Here is a 22,302-nt window from a genome sequence, read left to right as displayed (position 1 = left end):
GCAGCACCTTCCACCAAATGTGTCCCAATTTTTCTTTTTCATAGTTCCAGTAATTGTACATGCTGTTTGATGAGATAGCAGCAGTTTGCGGTCTACAAAGAGCTAAATACATTACAGCTGAAAAGTTTTTGTGAAAGTTTAACACAATAAAGTACCCGCAAAATCACTATATTTTGCAATAGTGAAGGATATAACTCAAGAACTATAGCAGCTACACAAAAACTAATGACACATTTGAAATCTGCTTGAAAAAATATTTGGGTGAATATTCAAAGCTCCAGTACAAATATTGAAAAAAAAAATTTTTTTTTTCAAGGAGAGTCTCTCAGAGGTACTTCAAAGCGACACCAAGCCACAATTTCCATTGCACAAGCTTTCAAATTTTGCTATACACTACAGCTTCAGTCATGTTACTAGCAGCCCTGATTATGCACAACTAAGTGTGCCCAGGCAGTCAAGCATGCGGTGAAGAATGAAAAAAACTTTTTTGCAAGAGCAACGAGCTGTACAAGGCTCAGTTGGCGTATTGTGACACACCAAGAAGAGACGCTCTGTTGTTCCAATTTTCTGTTTCAACACTTTAAACCAGTAATCTTGTGCTGCATGTTAGATAAGACAGCCAACAAAGCTGATGAACAGCCTTTTCAATATGCCAAGTTAGGACAAGATAATCCACCGTAAATGGACACAAGAGTACACATTTCCAACTGGTAAAAAAATATTGAAGTTGTAGACATGGCTGCAAGCCAGAGCTTGCAAGCCAACAGAACGTGCACAAATTATAAAACCAAGAATTTTAATTCCCTAAAAAACAGAACATTTAATTTCTCCAGGTGTGTGTTGCAGTTCGTATATGTATGTATACATATATGTATATAGCAGGCTTTTCCAACAACGACTTTAAAAAAAAAAAGGCATGGAAGCGGTAGCATGTCAACAAGAAGGGGCCCCCTCCTCTTGCACACTTCCCATCACAACAGTAGTTCGCATCACAGAGCCGCCACAGCTCCACAGGCTCACCCGGCAGGTAGGTAGACCGCACATTTCGATCACTCGGGGGTCTTGCTCCTCCGGGCTATGGCCCGCTCACTTCCACACTGGAGTGGGATATTCAAAACGTATCATTATATAGATTATCTTACTACGTGAACCTCGGCGATCGACACAAGAGACCGCGGGCCACCAACTCCTGGCCTGGCCATACATCCGCTCGTGTGGAGTTGGCTTCATCCCGGGTCTTGCGCATTAACCGATCACCAACAACGCTCGCAAAGTGAACAAGTTGCGCAGTCTGAGTGGGCAGGTGTTTGTCGAGGTGCGGGAAGGGCATGGCTTGCTTGCACCCGAGTGGCACCATTCGCCAGAACTTGCCCTTGTCCGATTGGGGCACCAGCACTGGCTGGAGGCATACCCGCTTGCACCAGCCCCAGAAGTCATGGTACAGGAGGGGGAGGGGGGTTTAGGGACGTTGCTGGTGGCTCAAGACAGATAGATGGAGGGGCAGCGATCCCACTTGGCCTGCTCCTTGCAGCCCCAATACTCATTCTGGTAGACGTGGATCGGGTTGCCCGTGACGGGGTCGGTCTCTTTGCGGAACCAGGCCGGCTCGTGGCCGACATACGGGCGACCCTGGGCAGCCGCAGCTTCAGCCTCGGCCTCACGCTGCCGACGTGTTGCACGCTGCTTCTCCTCCAGCTGCAGCTTCACCTGCAAGAACAGACACATTTATTAAAATGCAACTAGCAACCTTGGCATTGTCAGACCAGTCCCCTTTGCAGCTATGTAGAAGACAGAAAGAAATGGAAAAAAAGACAAGGAGGTTAGCCAGTGTAAATACCGGCTGGCTACCCAGTACTGGGGAAAGGGGTAAAGGGAATAAAAGGTGATAGAGGAAACAAATAAATTTAAAAAAATGAAGTAAGAAAAACTTGCGCACTAATACGACAGCTATGTAGCTATTGCACCGAAAATATGGGCCGATTGCGAAGGTAGTACAATCGAACCCCACGACAATGAAAGTCCGAGACAACGAAATGTTTTATTGCGATAGCAATTGTGGTCATTCTAGCCAGGCGCATTTCTGCCGTCGTCGCCGTGAGGTTCCGTATAAAGTCCACGGGCGATAAAATTGTCACCACGCACCGTACGCTGTATGTGCGAGGGAAAGCATGCGACGATGAGCCAGCAATCATGGCTCGCGCAAGCAAGGGCGGGAAGGTAGCACGCAGTCTTCCAGTCGCGCACAATGTTCCGAAGGGAGGGCAGGGAGGTGGAGGGGCCGCACTTTACTGCGGCTGCACGCTCCTGCCGTGCCGGAAGGAGGGGGGGAAGGGGGCATCTGAAGTATGCCTCTTTCTTGTTGTTTAAAAAAATTGGGGCGGAAATGCTTGTTAATTCAGCTGGTGTGCCTCTATTTACAAGTTTGTATGGCCAATAAAACTACTATCCTTACTTTGTATAGCTGTCCACTAATTTGCTATTGCAATCGATGCTTTGCCTTTTGGGTGAAACTGCGACTTTTTTGTATCCCCGATGAATGCTATAGGATTTGATGCATTTTGTATCTTTTGAGAGTGAAAGGTCACTGAACTGTAATCCCACATCAACGAGTACCGTACATTTTCGTCGCAGACTCAAATTTAACAAAATTAATTTTTTTTCTCATTCAAATTTACTTCTTTCCGATTGCCCCATAATTTGGTAAATTTCACGGCCCCTCCCAAGTGGCAGAAATTCATCGACAACTGTACTTATTTGCATAAAAGGTTGAACTTCAATACAATGAGAATGCTATACAGTCAAACCTCGTTATTACATACCCGTTTAATGTGTAATTGCGGTTTAAACGAAGTCGTGAGGATTCCCACACCCAGCCCCAATTGAACCCCATGTATTGGCTGATCGCTTAAGCCGTAGTCACTCATTGCCCACGAAACGGTTAGGGCGTACTGTTTTTTTTTCTAGTTCTACACGCACAGGCACAAAATCGGCAAAATTTCATGTGCGCAGATGTTCGATTCTCGAGTTGCGACGCCTGGACAACAGCCGCCAGCAATAGTCAACTTTATACATGGCCACCATGACTCCGGCTCATAAAGCTGTTCGTGATTGCCGTGCACAAAAGCATGGCCTTCGAGATTAGCTTCCGGTAACACGAAGAAGCTGCCGGTAGGGGGTGCGAATTCGCTCTCGCTGTCGAAGCCAATTCAAGTAGTAACAGCGCAGAAGCACATTTTACTGCGACGCGAATTTCTGCCATGACCGTGGACGTCGCTTTGAGGTTTTGTTTAAAGTCCAAACACAGCAACATCGTCGCCGCGCGCTGTATGCTATATGTGCGACTGAAAGCTTGCGAGGGTCAGCCGACTCTATCTAGGCGCGCGTGGGAGGAAGAAGGGGCGAAAGCGCACTTCTGTCGCACGCGAGGCACGGCGGGGTAGGCGAGAAAGTGAGGGGTTTACTTCGACGGCAGCCGCGGGGGCACCGTATCTTGAAGGTGATCCGCGACGTGGAAAAAGTGCGCGCCCCCGCGCGGGCCTCATCTTCAAAGCAATCTGCAGACAAAGTGCAACTGGTACCGGTAGCTTCGTATGTGCTGTGCTTTCGACGTCTAGTTCGCATTGGAGCGAGAGACAGCACGCTGCTGTTCATGTTTACCTGTGCACGCGTTACACCGTGCTTGTTAATTTAGTTAGTAAGCGGGGCCTCATGGACAAATGGCTCGGGTCCTTATCGAGTTTTGAAGATGCCGTCATCGCGGCAAGGCAACCACGGCGGCAAGTAAAGATCACCAATACTTTGCTGCCTAGCCGCAAGTAAAGCCTGTCTGAGTGCCTATGTTTGAGAGCATCGTGCCGTACAGTTAAACCTGGATACAACGAAATTGACAAATTCCCGAAAAACTTCCATTATAAAGAGGATTTCGTTATATGCAGGTTCGGCACGAAAATTCTAAAAAGACATGCTTGCCGTATTTACTCGATTCTAACGCGCCCTCGATTGTAACGCACACCAGTTTTCCATTTTCGTCGAAGCACTCATCCTTGGAATGTCACACCAGGTGCCGGATGCGTGGACGCGTGTCGTTTCTCACAAGCGCGAGGCATCGGAAACAAAGAGCGAGCGTCACGATGGCGTCATAGCTGCGTACAGTGTTACAGTAGAACCCCGCTGTTACGGTCCCGGGGGGCTGCGTTTTCCCGGCTGTTACGTTGTTTTCGGCCGGTCCCGGCACAGCTCCCATAGAACCCAATGCATTGGTAACCCCGCTGTTGTGTCGCAACTGTGGGACCGTTCCCGCATCATGCGTTGCGAACTGCCACCCCGAGCCAGCCCAAGCGGCCATTTTGACTTTTCATGTCGCTTGGCTTGGTGGCTTGACGATGGCATTGGCCGCCCAAAGTGCCGGGGGCGACAACTATGACGTATTTTCAGTTTCCGCCAGCAAAAGTATGGCCCTTGAGATCTGTATTTGCTATATAAAGATGGTGTCTATGATGCGTTGTGGTCCTAAAATTGGTTTTGGCTAATAAATATTCCGTATAAAGTCCAAGGATGATAACGCAGTTGCTGCGCGCCGCATGCTTTGTGTGCGAGTGAAAACGTGCGAGGGGAGCCGACGACCGCGTCTGAATCTCGCGCACGCATGAAAAGCAGGGAGGAAGCGCGCCTTCTTCCGTAGCGCTTGAGGCACCGGCGAGGAAGCGAGGGGGGAGGGATAGCGGGGCGGCGTCGTACTGTACTCTGGCATCAACTGCGTACTGCGCGGCGGCGCGCGGTCACATGCCGTATCTTGAAAGCGATCTGCGTTGGGGCAGAGTCTAGCAGTGTAGGTGCGTCGGCGGCTCGTAGCTTTGTGCCTGCTGTGTGTTCTCGGCGCTCAGTTTGCGTTGAAGCGATAGACAACAGCACGAAGGTCACTTCGCTCGCTTCTCCAGCGGCGCTTCCACACGGTGTCAGCGTTTGACAGTGCGTGTCCGCGCTCATCGAGTGTGATGTGTCACAGCGTGTGCCAGCGCGTCGGCAACATCAACTGAAAAAGGAGAGTGCCGGCTTGGCGGGCTAGGTCAGCTGCAGCAAGCGGCAAGATCAGGTTTGAATGAAGGGAGGGGGGAAGGTCACGCCGGCGGCGGCAAGATCGCCGAGTCGAGCGATGCAGGCCCGCCTCACACACACTCACACGCACGCACACGTGCGCTCGCTTCGCATTCCGTCGTGGCGGAGAAGGTGCTTCCGGTTGCTGCTCGCGCAAAAATGACAAAATTTGGGGCGCAATCTGTAGGTTGTTGAAGGGGAAAATTCGTTATATCGAGGGGGTCTCCAGCTGCCACTTCGTTACGTAGAGGTCTCAAATACATGTACTTCTACGGAGTAACGGCGGGGAATAGAAAAACTTCGTTATATGCAGGAATTCGTTATATGGAGATTCGTTATAAGCAGGTTTAACTGTAGTTCTTCTCCGGCTGATGAGTAGCCGCTAAACTGGCATTGGCGGTTAATTCGTATATCATTTAGCGTGTACCTAAACATCGTTCCTGGCCGACAACATTAACGAGGTTTGACTGTATTATAACGCAAATTGCCAATTTTACCAACATCATTATATTTACTATAGAGGTTTAACTGTACGCCGACACATCCGATGCACCGCTGCACGAAATTTCGCAAACATGATTTATCTCTGAAAGTTAGCAGGGACGCACACAGTTCACTTTGTGATGTCGGCACCAAAGTAGGCTAACGAAATTTTGACAATAAATTTTTGTTTCGCGCCGCATTTCCTGTCTGTGCTGTCTCATTTGGCAACAACGAAATTAATGCGAAAGCTCGCTTTCCCCGCCGATTTCATTATTGCGGGCTTCAACTGTAATGCAGCCAAAAATATGATCCGTTCCCATGGGTATGTGCCACTCCCAAAGAGTAAGATAAGACAGGAGCGCCTACTCCACTCGTCTGGAAGGGACACTTTCTGCAACGCCGGTTCCTGCTTCACAGCGTGTTCGCCAGATGCCGCTACTGATGAAGGAAAACTGTGGATGGGAAACGCGGGCCCAACAAACCGAAGGCCCGCCAAGCCAAATAAAAAGAAAGAAAAGCTTGGGTCTCTGTCATTGCTATAGCAACGGCGCCTGCTTGCCTATCCATTTTGTTGTCTGCTCCAGGCATGCCCTGATGCCTGTAGCGCGCATAGCTCTTGCGGTTCACGGAGCGACGTTAGCAGGAGAAACAAATTATGTATCATTTTATTTATTTATTTTATACAGGCCAAATGCAGGGCATTTGTGAGGTGGGCTACATGGAACTATACAAGGCACAGGAACAGAAAATAAACAAATTACGGAAACTAAGATGGAAAGAAAAACTAGGCGAATGGTAACGAGATATAACGGCCCTTCGTGCGGTCTCAAGCAATGACTGACGACAGTGAAAAAAATATTTTTATGCAAAGGTGCTGTTTATCCCTCTTTTTATTTAAACAAGCATCAAGTGCCAAGATGCTTTGCTTGCTTCCTTTTTTCTCGCGATGCTTTTCGTGTCGCCCGGTTCTCTTGCGAGCAAAATTGCTGCATTCTCATTAAAGGGATACAGACATAAAAGTTGGCAGGTGGTTTTTTGCGTTGGAACAAAAGTTGAACTTTTGAATATGACGAATACATCAAGCTGCTCTGAAAAAAAGAACGAGAAACATCTTTTTTTTTGCGATATTCTGTTGCACCTTGCCTCCAAGCGGCCGCCGGCAGAAGTTGAAATTGGATGTCATAACACCCGCGCACGCGGCGAAGGTCAGCGACAGCCGTCGCAGTGTTTCTGGGGGTGTCAGTCAGTCCCTTGCAGCGTTTGTTTAACCGCTTTCGGCAATCTTCGCACGTGGTCCGTCTGAAACATTATCCCCGTCGGCGCTCCACACAGGTGGTGCGTCTTACATGCGCGTCCCCGCGGTCGTCGCTCGGTATTGACGCGTTCGTCGCGGCGGAAGGAAATGTCCAGACATTGCTGTTATAACAGCATCGTTGGTCGTGACACGCCGTTGCGCACGTTTCCCAGACACGAGAAGGTGCGTAAACTTTCGATACCTGCCTGTCAGCCGCCACCCCCAGCCTGAAGACCTCGAAAAAATGACTTCATTTGCACAGATCACTTCGTCGACACTCATTATGTGACTAGCCCGGCTTTGCTGAAAAGCCTCGGCATGCCGTTCAAAAGGCAACGCCTAAAGCCTGACGCTGTGCCCACGGTCTTCTCCCGAAAACATAAGGCAGAAATGATCAGTGGCGGGTTTGAAAAGAGGAGGCGAGAAGATGTCGGTACTGTTTCTGTTAACTTGCAGCCATCTTGTGCAGTTGCTCACGCTGATGAAATAAACTACTATTCAGTCATCCACGCAGTGCTGAAGTACCTCGCAGATGCCTCACCTGAGTGCGCTCTTGAAAAAGCAAGTTTACAGAGGAAATGACAATTCTTGCACAAGTGTCTGGTGCAGAGCGAAATCTTCGCGCTACGATTCTCGAAAACCTTACCGGCATTTCCACGGCAGCCTGCTCTTCGTCGCTTGACGCGGAAGGCTCATAACCGTAAGCGGTAATATTTCTTGCCAAGTTGGAATGGTCCTCGTCTTCAGACATGTACTCATCGCTGGTAGAGGCACCAGAACTCGAATGCATGCTCGCGATAGCGGCATCGGCGCACTTCGAATGACCGAGGCTGGCCGGCTGGCTATCCGACGAAGGTGTCGCGACATCACGCCGCCCGCAGGTCGGGCGGCGTGGCGCGTGCTCACAAAAACGCCGAAAATAAAGCCATCGGCTCAAAAATGAGCTAAGTGACTACTTCTTTTCGGTGCAATCACACACTGAGGATTCATTTTCAGCATTTTCGTAAAATTTTCAGATTTTGTGTCCGTATCCCTTTAAAACATAATAATTGGGAATCCCTGCCAGTGTTTCCTGCTTTTGATTTTCACGAGAGAACCTCAGATTATGTGTGTTCATAACTGGTGGAATCTTCTCCAAGGCACGGCTGAGAATTTACATTACGGCATGTCTCAGGAACGGCATCCCAAGGAACGGCATCTGCAGTGTGTGTAGTCGTAGACAAAGTAAGCTCCTCCCGTCCTTCCGCATTGGTGTCTTCTGGTTCCTCCTGGCATTCAGCATCATTGAGCTGTGCCAGGTTTCCCTTAAAAATTGAAGGAACAGCTCCCTTTCGAAGTCAAAGCACTTTCTTTACATCTAGTCGGAGATCGCCTTTGTGTTCACTGAGTACCTATCAAAAATAAGGTGCTCCTCAAAGAGTCGCATTAATATTTTGTCTTTTGCTTTAAGCACTTTCAGGAACTTTTTTGTCGTCACTGGTGCAGTAGTTCAGATGGCGCCGCGAAGAGCGAAAACTTCTCGCGACCTTTGCCACACCTATATTTACAGCCGGGAACAAAATACTTCATCGTTTCCGGTCCTGTTGTTCAGTCTCTTCACGAACAAGTATCAAGATACAGTGGAACCTCGATTATATGTCCCCCGATCATGCGACGGTCCGCATTTCACGACGAATTAGTTTGGTCCCGGCAGAACCTCCATAGAAATAATGCATTAATAACCTCAATTATACGACGCAATTTTACGCTGACCAGTTTCGACCGTTCGAAAAAAAAAAAGCCGCATTTACCCGAATGTAATGCGAGGGGCGACTTTCCAGTCACTCGAAATGAAGAAAATAAAACCGCTAATGTAATGCGAGATGAACGGAAAACGAAATGGTACCTTTATTCAAGGAATCGCAATTTGAAAACGTTCTCCTCACTCATCATGATCGTTTGAAGAGGAGACGGAGCTTTCCTTGGGCGGTCCTTCTCGGGCGATCATTTTCGTAGACAGTTTCACTTTCGCCAAATTTTGCATGACTCGGCACTGAAAGCGTCCGCGACAAGTGTTTGTGGCGCTGTCCTAAGCTCGCTAGCAGCGCCAAGAGAGCTGTCGGCTGTATACTTCGAGGGGTTCGGCGTCGGGACGAGCCTAGTCTCGCGAAATCGAAACTATCTCCAAAAGTGATCGCCCGGGAATCTTCATCTTCCGTGCTGTTGAGCTTGTTTGAGATTTAAGTACGTCTTAAAAGACCGCACAATCATTTCATTTGGGGTCAGTACCAAGCCACTTCAAGTTGCACAGAGCTTTCCCAACTGGCCTCGCATTTAAAGTGGGCCTGCCGCTGGTGCCGCCATTCGCAAATCGTCGACGTCGAGACACCAAGCCGTGGCAGACTTTCCCAGCTCCTCGATCGTCAAAATTGCTCGTTTCTCGAAGCGACTGTCATGCCGAATGCGCTGCGTCACCATAACGTCGCGAATGAACGAAGTCAAACCGCAAAATGCCGTAGAGCATTGCAGCATCGTAACCAGCCACAAGCACTGCGAAAACACGAGTATAAACAAGTCCCAACTTCGGTCGACTTGTCTATGGATTAGATCGAGACGTAAAGTTACAGGTTGCCAACGTAACGCTGAAAATCGCAGGCTTTAGATTGTTTTAAAATGGTAAATTTTGTCGTTATTCGAATGTAACCGGAGGGTCGAGTTCAAGCAACGAAATCATGAAACAAGGAACTCGTGTTACAACTGAATAAATACGGTAATTTTTTAATAATTTAGTCTACCTTCCTTGGAAGCAGTGAAGGTTCGTGCTGCGGACTTATTCAGGCGCTCTGTACCCATTTTGTTGGGCAAGACTCAGCGTCACTGTCTATATTCTTAGTTTTACGATTATACAAAGCCTGGATTATACGACGGTTTTGCGTGGTCCCCTCACAGTCGTATAATCGAGGTTCCACTGTACCTTGTTCCGTCAGGCACAAATAAACATACTGCAGACATGGTAACCAAAGCATGGAACACGAAAATTCCTAACCTTCACGCCCTCACATACGTTCAGGCGTGAAAAACAAGTACTTCTGTTGTGTCATATTTTACAGCATTATTTATTGTCTGTTTCGTCTGAAGACATGTAAAAATGTTTCGCATACGTGCAAAAAAAGCAGTCCCATATGTTTATTTGCGCTTTTATTATCTGTGTGCATATATTTTTTGTGTTTGATTGCTGTCAAATAGAGATGGCTGAGGTACCATAGTTGAGGGCCCGCGTTTCTAGCAGATGACACATTCTACGCGTGCCGCACTGCCCGTTTTGCGCCACCATCGCCACCGGCCTCCGCCACTCAGCGCATGCGCACATGGAAGCAAGCTGTTGAGTGATTTGCAAGTGCCTCGACAGATGGCGCTAAGTGATGAGAGTAGTCGGTCCGGAAGCAGAAGGGGAGGAGAAATCATGCGCGAAAGCATGAAGAGGAGCGGGGAGAGAGCAAAGGCATGATCTAGATCCCTGGCGTCCGCGTTGCACGGTTTGTCCCGAGCGAATGCATTGTGCGGCAGCGGAGTTGACGATCCTGTTTCAGGGTTCGTACAGGTTTCCAAGGGAAAAATTCAAAGATATTCTAGGACTTTCGAGGACCTGTCACAGGTTTTTCAAGGACTCAAAGCAGCATCCAAAGTAGGATTTATTTGCTCTAACGTTTCCAAAAATAACTAGTTTTATTGCACTTACAATAAATAAATGTATATCGCAATTATAATAAAAATGTCTAGCCTTGATAACTTCTCAAGATCACAACACAAAATGAATGCCTACAACAGCGGCTGAGATTTCTCCAGCATAGGCTGGGTTAAGTTCACCAAAAATATTCAAAACATTCAGCATAGGGTTATTGCACTAAAATAAAGAGAAATAAATGTATATCCCAATGCTGGTAATAATTTCTAGCCTTGATCACTTTGCAATTTACAACAATAACACAAAAAAAAGTTCGCAAAACAAAATGAATGCTCCCAACAGCTACTCTGACTTCTCCAGTATTAACTGGGCAAGCTTACCTAACATTTCCAAACCATTCAGTGTAGTCTTGCTACACATCCATTATATCATAACAAATAGATGTATATTGCAATTTTGTAAAACATGTCTTGTCTTGATCATTTCTCAAGTCTGCAATTAAAAGGTAACACAAAGAATGCTCACAACAGCTGCTCGGTTTCTGCAGTATCAGCTGGGTTGGTTCATGAAATATTACCAAAACATTCAGCATACCGTATTTTCCGGTGTATAAGACGCGTTTTCTTTCTGAATTGTTCGTTGGTGCGTCTTATAGAACAGTACGACCTATGTACATTTTTTTTTCCCCAGGAACAGTGCCGTCAAAATCAGATTCGATGTTATGGCCACGCGAAGCGCGCTGGTTTAATTAATTGCTACGAGTTCTGTGCGCACTATCGAGGTGCCGGGTTATCATGATAAAGTCCCCGAGTGCCGTGCGAAAACGATGGAGCAGCAATGCAAACGGCGGCAGGCCGACCGCGAGTCGCTCTACCCCGAAGTCGTCCCATCTAAAGATAAGATACGGCGCGTGCCGCCCCCACCCCCTCCCTCCCGGGCTGCCTTCCCGCTTTCTTCCCTTGTGCGCTATTCAGCTCACCGTCGCATGCTTTCACTCGCACATACAGCATACAGCGCACGGGAACCATGTTATCGCCCTTGGACTTTATACGGAACATCGCGGCAACCACAACGGCAAAAAGGCGCTGGGAGTGGAAATATATGGCACCCATACGCTTGCGTATGACCCGCTTTCACGGAACGAAACATCACTGTAACTTAACCTACCGAAAGAACAGGTGTGTCTTATACACCGTCGCGACTTCTATATATATTTTTTTTCGGAAAAACTGCCGTTTTGGGGGGAGTGGGGGGAAGAGGAGGGTGCGTCTTATACAAAGGTGCAAATTATAGACCGGAAAATACGGTAATGTTATTGCACTTATATTATCATAAATAATATAACAAACCTCCACCCAAAGGCACTGAGCATCAGTGGTAAAGTTGCTCCACTATAGCTCTCTTTAGCTTCACTAGCTTCACCTCGCGCGCAAGAGTGAAAGTGCGACAAGGCAGCCCCACGGGCGAGGAGTGAAACGAATGATAGGGTGAGGAAAGCAGCGTACACACTGCCAGCAGAGCCAGCACCGAAGCGCGGCACGGGTCTCTTGCTCCGCTCCGTTCGCGGTTTGACGCCGGTGATGCCTTTTATTAAATTCTTTTTTTCCGTGCAGTTCTGCAAAATGGAATCATGTGCGCCGGCGTATTGTTTCTGAAATGGGGAGTTTGTCAGATCGATGCCGATCTACCACAGAAAGGAGGTCGCGATGTCGATATCAGAGTGCATTGCTCACGAAATTCAAGGATTTTCAAGGAAGGAAAAAAATTCTAAGACTTTCAAGGGCCTTGAAAATGCACTTTTCAATTTCAAGGGTTTTCAAGGATTTCAAGGACCTGTACGCACCCTGTGTTTATCTTACTCTGTGGCCACTCCTCAATGAACCTCTTTGACACCAACTTGTGTCACTGGGTGTGGGCCACTTGGTGGCACTGCCAGAAGGCGCAGTGCGTCCAGAGGGAAGCGCGAGAGAAGAGCCCAGCTGGCAGTGCATGCCTCAGTACATGACGCGCTTTGGCTACTTCTATGCTTGGATAGTCATCATAGATGAGTTTTCCCGCAATTTTTTTAGAGTGACTATCATCACCACATCTGGCCACCATAACAAAAAAATCCAAACCACCCCAGGAAGCCTTGCGCAACAATTTTAATGCTTCTTCAAACAGAGAGCAACGTTGTCTCTTCTGCACACTCACACTGCTGGTGATGAACACATTTTATTTATTTATTTCTTCACATATTGAGCACCACTTTGAGAATAAGGTGTGGGTGAAAGGCACCCTGGTTGTTGATGAGCTAGCAAGAGTTGTCCTTATTACAGGAGCAGTGAACATGAAAACTAGAGCAGATTTATGACAAGGAAGGCAGAAAAGGCTGTGGGACAAAAAAATTAAAGGGAACGCTCAAGAAAGCTTGTGAAATGAAGAAGCTTTATTCACATCTTTCAAGTGCTCAGGATGTAGACTAAATGCCATTTTTTCCAGCTTGACGATGCATCTACACCCCCTACAAGCTTTTATGCGCAAGCGTACATCCCCCATCTGTGAAACTGGCGAGATTAAGTCGAAGGCCACCGAACTGGGAGAGGGAAGCCAGCGCTGGAGGAGGAGGGCGCCTGGAGGTGGAGAGCAGGAGCACGCGCTGGTATGGACGAACGCTCCTGGTATAGACGAGGTATGGACGTGCGCATGGCGAAGGGGAGGAGGAGGGTAGGTGGAGGCGCACTGATTTCAATTCCTCTCGCAGTTTCTACGGACTGTGTGCGCTATGGATGTGCCGGGTTTGTCTGGCAATCGGGAAACCGACCGCTAAGCGAGAAAGAGGGAGCAGCAACACAAGTGGCGGCAGGCTGAGCGCGAGTCGACCAACCCCGACTGTGGGAACACTGGTTACGTGCAAGCGTATGGGAATAGCACCTACACGCTCACGCAAAACCCGCATTCACAAAGTGATACGTCGCTATATTTTCTTACCAACAATGAGCTACCAAGTAACAATTGTTAATTCTCATTTTCTGTGTTTGTGCTTATATTGTGCTTGTCCTTGTTCTAAAGCTTTCCTACTAATTGAAGGTTTCTTATCTTGAAAGGCTGAAATTACAAACAGTGTTGTAATTTTTTATGCGGACCACATGGGGGTGCTGGGCACCCTTACATGCCCTGATGATTGTCTTCCTTCTGCAATTTTCGTGTCTCCTGACACAAAAATTGCTAACCTACACAATGTACGAGCCATCGCTCATCCATTGTGTAGGTTAGCTGAACATGGGAGCTGGATGTATGAAGCAGTACAGTAGACTTCCGTTCTTTCAACTCCAGTTAATTCAATTTTTCGATTCCCGACCGAAAGTCCAGGCCGAAACCCATGCATTTTCGTAGGCACCAGTTTTCATTATTTTGATTCTAAAATAGACCTTTGCCGAACAATCCGAACTTGACCAGTCAGCACGCAGGTACCTGACCGTTATGGTGACCCCAATAGCGACGCAGTGTCCGTCTCGGCGGAACTTAGCGGACAGCAAATGCATTGAACAAGTATCTCCCTTCAAGAACGCCAAGTTTGGCCAGCCCCGGAAAATTTTAATGCAATAACCGTAGCTGATAACGGTATTTACCCGATTCTGAAGTGCGGCTCTTTTTTGTTGTTTAAAAAAATTGGGGCGGAACTTACTTGTGCAGTGCAATTGGATACGAGACCAAAACCACCTTCACTGTGTGCTTATGGTTTACCGCATAACACAAATGTATTGCGGCGAAGCTGACTTAAGTAAACCGTGAGGCGAATGTGACTTTAGCAAACTGGCCACCGTTGTCCAACACATATTAGAGCCTTGCCAATTTATCTGAAAAATCAGGTGCGTGTTAGATTTTCGCTTTGTTTAGGAGTTTTATTGTCATTATACGTTAGTTCTCTACTTTGGACACAGAAAATTGGAGTGCATTTGATCAGGGGGCGTGTTAGAATCGGACAAATGGTGCCAAATGAATTAGCGGTGTGTTGGTGAACTTTTTCAGCATCTTGTTTAATTTGACCCACTGGATAACTCAACCAATTTCGTCAGTCCCATCAGGGTTGAATTAATAGAAGTTGACTGATGTAAAACCTCGTCAATTGGAAACTCGAAAGAAATGTGAGAATTAAGCGAATGTCGAATTATCAAGGGCATCCAGAAAACAATAAGCAAATGCTTACTACGTCAACTCAACACGCTTTTATTTAGTGAACGAATGGGCAAATCCTGAGGCTATTTTGCACAAAAGCAGAGCGGAAGTTGAAATTCTCGTCATCTCGTGACTGATTGGCTGTCGCAGCGGCGATCGAGGCCTCACGACTTCTTTCGCTGCACGGTCGCGGCGTGTGCCTTTCTTTGCGACACACATTGCACTACCACGTGCACATCCCGATTATGTTTTCGCCAGTGAGCTGGTCACCCAACAGATCATCCTGTCCATCACGATGTAGCCGGTGCTCTTCATCCTCGACAGCTTTGTACCGAGTAAAAAATGGAAACAGCTGTTCGCCACAATTGCTGCAGAGAGAAACCGTGGCTGCTATCGACGCGATTATGAACGGCGACTTTGCGGTGCTGAAGGCACGTGGCCAATGCACGCATTAAGTCAGAATGCAACTACCGTTCCTGGAAACAATGGCGGACGAAACCGCGGTTGCAATTGGATGCGATCATAGATGGCGACTATGCATTTATGAAAGCCCGTGGCCAACGTGGTGTTATGCACATCGGTAAACGCAAGAATAAAGGCTATAAAGGCACAAATAAACACAAAGTGTTCTAGCATTGCTGCCATTGACGTACGATTTTCACTGATGACTATGGCGACACGGACTCAGCCGCTTCGTTTCGGTTGGATGCTAGCTGCCGTTCTTGCTCTTTTGCATCGCACATTTGCGGCACTCCTCGCTCGCCGAGCCAAAAGTTGGCCGAATTAACCGATGTGCGGCCAAATACGTCCGAATTACCGAGAGTTTGATTGCATTGAATAATGCATACGCCAACCGGGACCAGAGGACTAGTCCGAATTATCCGAATTACCGAGGGTCGAATTAACGAGGTTTTACTGTAGTGGTCCTCATCTTCATATGGTCAGAACATTGGTACTGCATCATACCAACCTTTTCATTCTCAAATATTAGTGAGTGGAACCTCCTTCCTGGACCCATAGCAGCAATCGTTAGTCATGATAAGCTTCACACTGCTTAAGCAAACATTAATTACCAAGTTTACCAAAGCTTGTCTACTGATTTTAGCTTACGCTGGTGTAAATACTGTCATTCACTCTTAGGAAATAATAGTAGCAACTGTTAGGTTCATGACTGCGGTAATAGTCATTAATAATTTGGAAATTTGGAACCCTTTTCTCTATAATGCCTGTAGCAAGGAAAGCATTGCTAATAAAAAGCTGCTGTTTTATTTCTGAATACGTAACAAGTGGAAGAAGGCAAAAATATTAAAACATGCACAGACGGGAGCTGACCTGGTTGGCCTCGTCCCAATTTCCTTCCTCCATGAGGCGCTGGTCCGGCCGTAGTCGGCTGTCAGTGGGCGCCACGCCGTCTTCAGGCTCATTCAGCTGGCAGGCTAGCACCGTAAAGCTGTACATGCGCTCATACTCCTCCCTGCACGCATTATTGAGGAAGGCCTTAACACCAAAACTTCTCTCTAGCAACAACACAAACTTTTAGGCAGAGGCAAGCATTGCTTAGAAGCTCAGAAAATTGGCCAAGTTGGTATCAGATGACACTCAATAAACAGCACTCAACATGAAAAATTACTTCTATATTTCAAACGATAATTTTTATAATGTTCTGAAAACCAGTGGCTGGTAAATGGATGCTAAATGCCAATGGAGCAAAATGAGACAAGCAAGTTTGGCGATAAAACATCAGCTTGAAGATGGTTAATCTAGAAATTCGCAAGGTCATCTGAACCAAGGACAGCAACCGTTTCTTCAACTATTTTTTCACGTCCAAGAAATAGGGTAATTCAGAAAAAACAAAACTTCGGGAAAATTTTCAGCTTGCACTGGCAGCAGAGAAAATCTAAGTACAGTAGACTTCCACTAACTCAACTCCGGATAATACAATTTCTTTTAAATTTGATCTTGACCAATGTCCCTGGCGCCCATACAAATTTATTGGCCCAAACTTTCATAATTTGATCCCAAAATTGGCCTTCACCCGATAATTAAAACTTGGCTGGTGAGCATGCACATGCCTAACCCCAATAGTGACCCCAGTGGCAAGTCTAAAGGCAGCACCATGTGCACTGGCAGCGCTTAGGCTACAGTCAATGTTCCAGACACCCGTCATCTCCAGCCTAAAACGACTATTCTTGGCATGTGCACCTGTGCCGAGCACCAAGACCACAAAAGATGAGCCTTTTGTTTCTAAGTTCTGAAACTTTTGTGGACAAATGTTCTAACTAGCTAGCTTAGCTTATCACTCGCATCGCCTGCAAGCAGTCCAATGAGATCAAGAGAAACTTTGCAGGGCATCCAAAATTTCGACCATTGTTAAGTCAAGATCTATGGGGCATGTAATTATGCCGTGATAAAATCCAAATATTAGAATGACTGTAAGTATAAAACACTCCTCAAGCAAAAATTTAAATTGAAGTTGTACAATAGGGCTTCTTCGAAACAGTCAGTAACCAGTGACCATAGCACTAACACTTAAGAACACGCTTGCCAATTCCAGATGAAATATTTTTTTTATTTTTGAATAACAGTGCAGGACGGTTAATAATGTGACAAAGTTAAGGGCCCCGTGTTGCTGAAAATTCGGCAACGGCGTCGGGGGCATTGCCCAGCCAAGAAAATCATCCTGAACCACGCCAACCATGCAGGCCCTCCGCGTGGCGCAGAGGCGTCAGAAAAATCGGTAAAGAATGATGTAACTACAACCTACAAATGTGGTAGTGACGGATTATCATTTGAATATACGAGAAAACAATTCTCTTATGTGGAAACTCAAAGACAAGCCCCTTTTCCAGCATTTATACCACTCATACAGCGGAGCGCCATGGCTTGCTCCTTGCAAAAATACCATCCAGATGGTGCTCGCCTCTTCGGCAGCTGCATGCGGAGGCAAAGTTACAGAAAAAGAAAGCTGTAGTTCCTAGGAAGCCTGATAAGCAGCCAGGGATCTCTGAATACTATTGCATTCCACTGAGGCAAAGCTTAAGCATCCTCCAATTTTTTTCAAGCTACATGCATCAACCATTCCAATTTGTACGTATTTATGAAGTTGTGAATAATTACCCAAAATAGTTTGGCATTAAAAAAATATTTGTCTACGTAAGCGCCATTAGAATTTCACGATGTAAAGCGAGACATGGTTTACAAGAATTGAAAAAATAATGCCGAATTTCCTGAGTACAGAAATATTTTATGGGTAATTTAGAGAAGCTGCCCTTTGTATCGCCCCCCCCCCCCACCCCCTCCTCTATTATTGGCCACCATATTCTGTTTTTGCTGTATGTATACTTTGAATCAAGCAACTCGGGGCAGGTCTGAAGTTTATGGAACTTCTAGCTTCACTCACTGTCATTTTATTATCTGATATTGGCAGTCGTCATGCAATCAACACAATTGGAAGAGAAGGACAACAGAGCACAACTCTCATTCTGTCTTGTGTCTCTCAGCGCAGCTTAAAATGAGAGGAAATGGTACTTTTGCCATGAGTTTTGTTATAAATTGCACACTGTTGTGGGCCATCTAAAAATATCAGTGACAGTTCTTTGGACAGAAATGCCCAAAATAACTTCAACCCTTTCAGACGCCAATTAATTCTGTTGACTGAAAATTCACTTTCACCACATTTCTTGCATATTTTCAGAATCATAAGAAGCATGTAGCTGCAGAATAGATTAAGAATTTCCAATTCTTCAGTCAGTTTTGTCAAGTTTACAGAACATGAACTCCATGCGAAAACTCCCATTACATTTGAGAACATACACTATTTCATGTTAGCAGGCTTGAAAAGCACCCATCCAGGCACTTGAAAATTATGCCTGATGGAACACACTCTGAAAAACAATGAAAGGAGTACACCCACTACATACGACGACGTACTTGCACCGAGCAACTACACACAACCGTCTAGCTTCCCACTCGTTTTACTAAATCATTTTGAACCTGTTATTGAAACTTGCAACACGATTCCAATCATAACAGTTTCAAGATGTATGCTACACATTTTAAGTACCATTAGTTTCATCAATGCTATTGCTGTCGATGCACTTTTTGGCGTACACAAGTGTGTACACAGCACCTTAAAGGGTTAAGGGAGTTCCAGTGAAAGCATTTTTTTACACAAGAAAAAGGATTTACAATATTATTTGGTGACTGCACTATCACCCACTCATCACTGATCCACAATATACTTCTTCACTGCAATGCACCCCTTAGTCTGGCTAGCACTGATGTGCTTATAAGAAAACGCTGCAGGCTTTCACCACACTGCGCTGCACACTTGGAGCAGAAGTTTATGCTGACACAGGCATTTGTTTATTCAAGAGAACGGACTTTTTTAAGCAGTGAAGCACAAACGTATTTCATCGCGACAGATCTGCTTTATGCCGCATAGCTTCACTATAGAAGCCAATGAAGACATGTTATTACAACCGAGTTCTAGTAGTGTAACAAAATGCATTAGTGCAGCCGTCACGGCAGCTCTGCCCTTAAGGTCAGTACTATGTCCAGCATCTTCCTCCATCTACGGTTTCCGCATGTTTTTGCCCGATGTGTGTGACAGCGCAACCCACTGCATTTGTTACAGTAATAAAAACTGTCTATTATAACGGCAAGATTCTACTGGATACAATCCAGCAGCTATGCAGTATGAACTAATCCGTAAAAAATATATATATAAAGCTCTGCAGCGAACTAAAGCCTTCGGTTTGTTGTTGGCGTGCACCCTACATGTCCCTGCCACTATCAAGATCCTTTACCGTAACATACAAGACGCTTCCTGTACGACAAGCCCTGTGTATGAACAACTGTACTGCGGTAGAAGGTCGTGCCGTCTTGAAAATGCATGCAGGGGCTAAGCGTATGCTTACATCGAGTCCGAAGCCAGTGCCCTGCATCTAATTTACTACCGTAAAATTCTGATCAAGCGCCCCTACCCATACAAGCACTCCCCTCGACTTTACCAGTGATTTGAAATTGGCGCAAGCTACCAAGCAAACGCCCCCTTCCTTTCTTACGTTGTTCACCATTACGCTCTTTTTTATTGTCATCTTTTCATTAAATTTTAGAAAACGGTGTAATTTAGTGAGGATGAGAAATTTATTGTTTAGCTGCCACTTCTGCTGTGGCCCAGCAGTGGCCTCATCATAGCAAGGTATCTTTGTGCATTGCTTATGTCAGTTGCCATTTTCAGTCAGATCCGTGAGTTGTGAGAGGTGTCGGTCGCCAATACGGATTTGGTGTGTGGTGCTTCGGTGTTAGTGGCACTACGCGATGCAACAGCCAGGTAGCACGCATTCCTACACAGTGAAAAAAGAAGAAAGCCACTGAGGTTGTAGAGAGGCGTCGGCAAACTGAGTATTATTGTGCACTGCTGTTGGTGCTATATAGCCAATACTGGATCGTGGGCCGCTTAGGCCGAGTGCATGGACTAATTTTTGGGTCGCTTTTGATAAGATAAAGCTTTTGAGTCAAAGGAAGGCCATAATGTTTATGTGTATGTACAGGGTGTCCCTACTAGCATGGACCAAGATTTTAAAAAAGCTATATATATATATATATATATATATACAGTGGAATCTCAATGATACAAATCTCACGGGGTCACGAAAAATATTCGTATTAGCCGAAATTCGTATCATCGAAATCATTAAAACTCGCTAAATTAAAGAGTCGGAGGTGAACTCACTCAGGCACACGCACGTAAAAAGCATTTACAGTATAGATTACTTATAACGTAACTGTTTATAGTGCAGAACTGGCTACAACGCGGCCTTTTCCGACTCCCATTTACCCTCCCAAAGAACTCCATGTATACGCACACCGCTTACAGTGCAGCCGCGTGAGACGAAATACCAGTTATAATGCGGCTTCGCTGGAAAATCTCGCCGACAAGGGCGGTAGCGAGCACGCTTCTCAACGAGGTGCGCCCACCGACGGCAGAGGAGATCAACGAGGGCGATGCGGAGGAGGAGCATGAGACGTGGAGCATGAGTCCAAGGGCGATAAAATCGTCGCCGCGCGCCGTATGTGCGAGTGAAAGCGCGCCTTTCGCGCGGGGGACGCGTGCCTTCACGCATGGAGAGCGAACGCACAGCAGAGAGCAAACGCGACTTCCGTCACAGCCGGGCGCGCCAGTTGGGCCCGGCCTTGCTTCCGTTGTGCAAAAGGCCAGAGGGGGGGGAGACGCTGTGCTGTGGGGCACCAAATGCGTATCTTGCAACCGGGCACAAGGGTAACTGGCGACGCAATCTCCCACGCGAAAGGAGCAAAGCGCAGGAGGGAGAGAAGGAGGCGGGGTGGAGGGGGGGGCGGCTTCTACTGTGCCAACAAATGGGTTCTTGTATTTGCGTCTGTGCCGGCTGTCAGGGTTGTCGCGCGCACCTTATCTTGAAAGCGATCTCCACACGGCTCTGACCTTTGTATGCACTGTGCTTACGCCGCTCAGTTTCCGTTGAAGCGATAGACCTGCACTTCCCCATGCCTGCGTGGGGAAAAGCTCAAAAGCAAGAAAAGCGCCACCACGTCAAACTCTTCGCACCCAGTAGCGGCCTCCGCGCCTCCGCACCAAAAGAGAAAAGGAGAAAGCGTGTGACTGTGCGCTGTTCTCTTTCGCGACCGTCGGTGAGCGGCGTTTATTCGTACCAACCGGCACGGGTCGAAAATCGATTCGTAACAACCGTTCTCTAGCACGTTGCAAAGTAATGGGGCTCGGCCGGGACCACAGAAAAATTCGTATCATCCGGAAATTCGTATTAGCCGTGATCGTATCATCGAGATTTCACTGTATATATATATTGTCTCGACTGTTCCGCCACTAACTTGAAAATTTTCTGCGACCGAGCAAGGGCCCTCAGCCAACCATTTTTTTTATTACAGTCACAGATCGATTTTTGAAACTCTAAAAATTCGGACTTCTTGGGATATTCGACTTCATAAATGCACCGTCAGGGTTCCCATAGAGCTAATGCATGTTTGCGACCGATTTTTCGGACGAAATCGCTCCTTCCGGGTCATGCTACCCGCTCTTGGAGGCCGACATGTTGGATTTTCCACTGGTTTGCCCAGGCTTGACTTCCAGTGGCCCGCTCTATAGCCTCCAAGATTGGGAGGCACACACTATCAATAGAGAGCACGCGCCATCCTCCAGTCTTGGAGGCAATGCCCGCGCTTCCTTAGCTGGCACTTTTTTTCACACTATCATCATAATCACTTTGCGAGATACGTTTTTTCTTTTATTTTTAATTTTTATCTCCACTAACGGAGATTGCCAACGCGGTGACACTCTTGTCAACTGTATGCGGAGACGACATCAGTCTTGCACAAACCCAAGCAAATCTGATTGCCTCCAAGTGTAGTGTGAGGCAGAGCATTATTAGAGATTATTTTTTTTATGGCATTCTAAGCCTAATACATTTTCTTTTTTAGGGTGAACTAGTTTTTCGGACAATTTTTCGGTCCCGGCGAAGTCCGGAACAACAGTAGCAGTTTATTTTTGGTCCCCGAGGGGGCCGCTCTTGCTTGGAATTTTATGGTAATCGATGCCTTTATTATGGCGATT

General features: G+C 46.7%; 1 protein-coding gene across 1 annotated transcript in view; it reads right to left on the bottom strand.

Moving 5' to 3' along the window:
- Nucleotides 1-779: 779 nt before the first annotated feature.
- Nucleotides 780-22,302, bottom strand: part of LOC119445330 (oxysterol-binding protein 1) — a 65,617-nt gene continuing 44,094 nt past the window's right edge. Inside the window, exons 8-9 of the mRNA XM_037709641.2 lie at nucleotides 16,026-16,167; nucleotides 780-1,707 (exon numbers count right to left, since the gene is read on the bottom strand). Coding sequence (XP_037565569.1) covers nucleotides 1,480-1,707; nucleotides 16,026-16,167 — 370 coding nt within the window. The 3' untranslated portion in view covers nucleotides 780-1,479. The remainder of the gene's footprint in view (nucleotides 1,708-16,025; nucleotides 16,168-22,302) is intronic.

The sequence above is a fragment of the Dermacentor silvarum genome, chromosome 3 (assembly GCF_013339745.2).
Source record: "Dermacentor silvarum isolate Dsil-2018 chromosome 3, BIME_Dsil_1.4, whole genome shotgun sequence".
Taxonomy (NCBI): Eukaryota; Metazoa; Arthropoda; class Arachnida; order Ixodida; family Ixodidae; genus Dermacentor; species Dermacentor silvarum.
The sequence above is the reverse complement of the archived record's forward strand: the minus strand, read 5'-3'. Positions and strand labels throughout refer to the sequence as shown.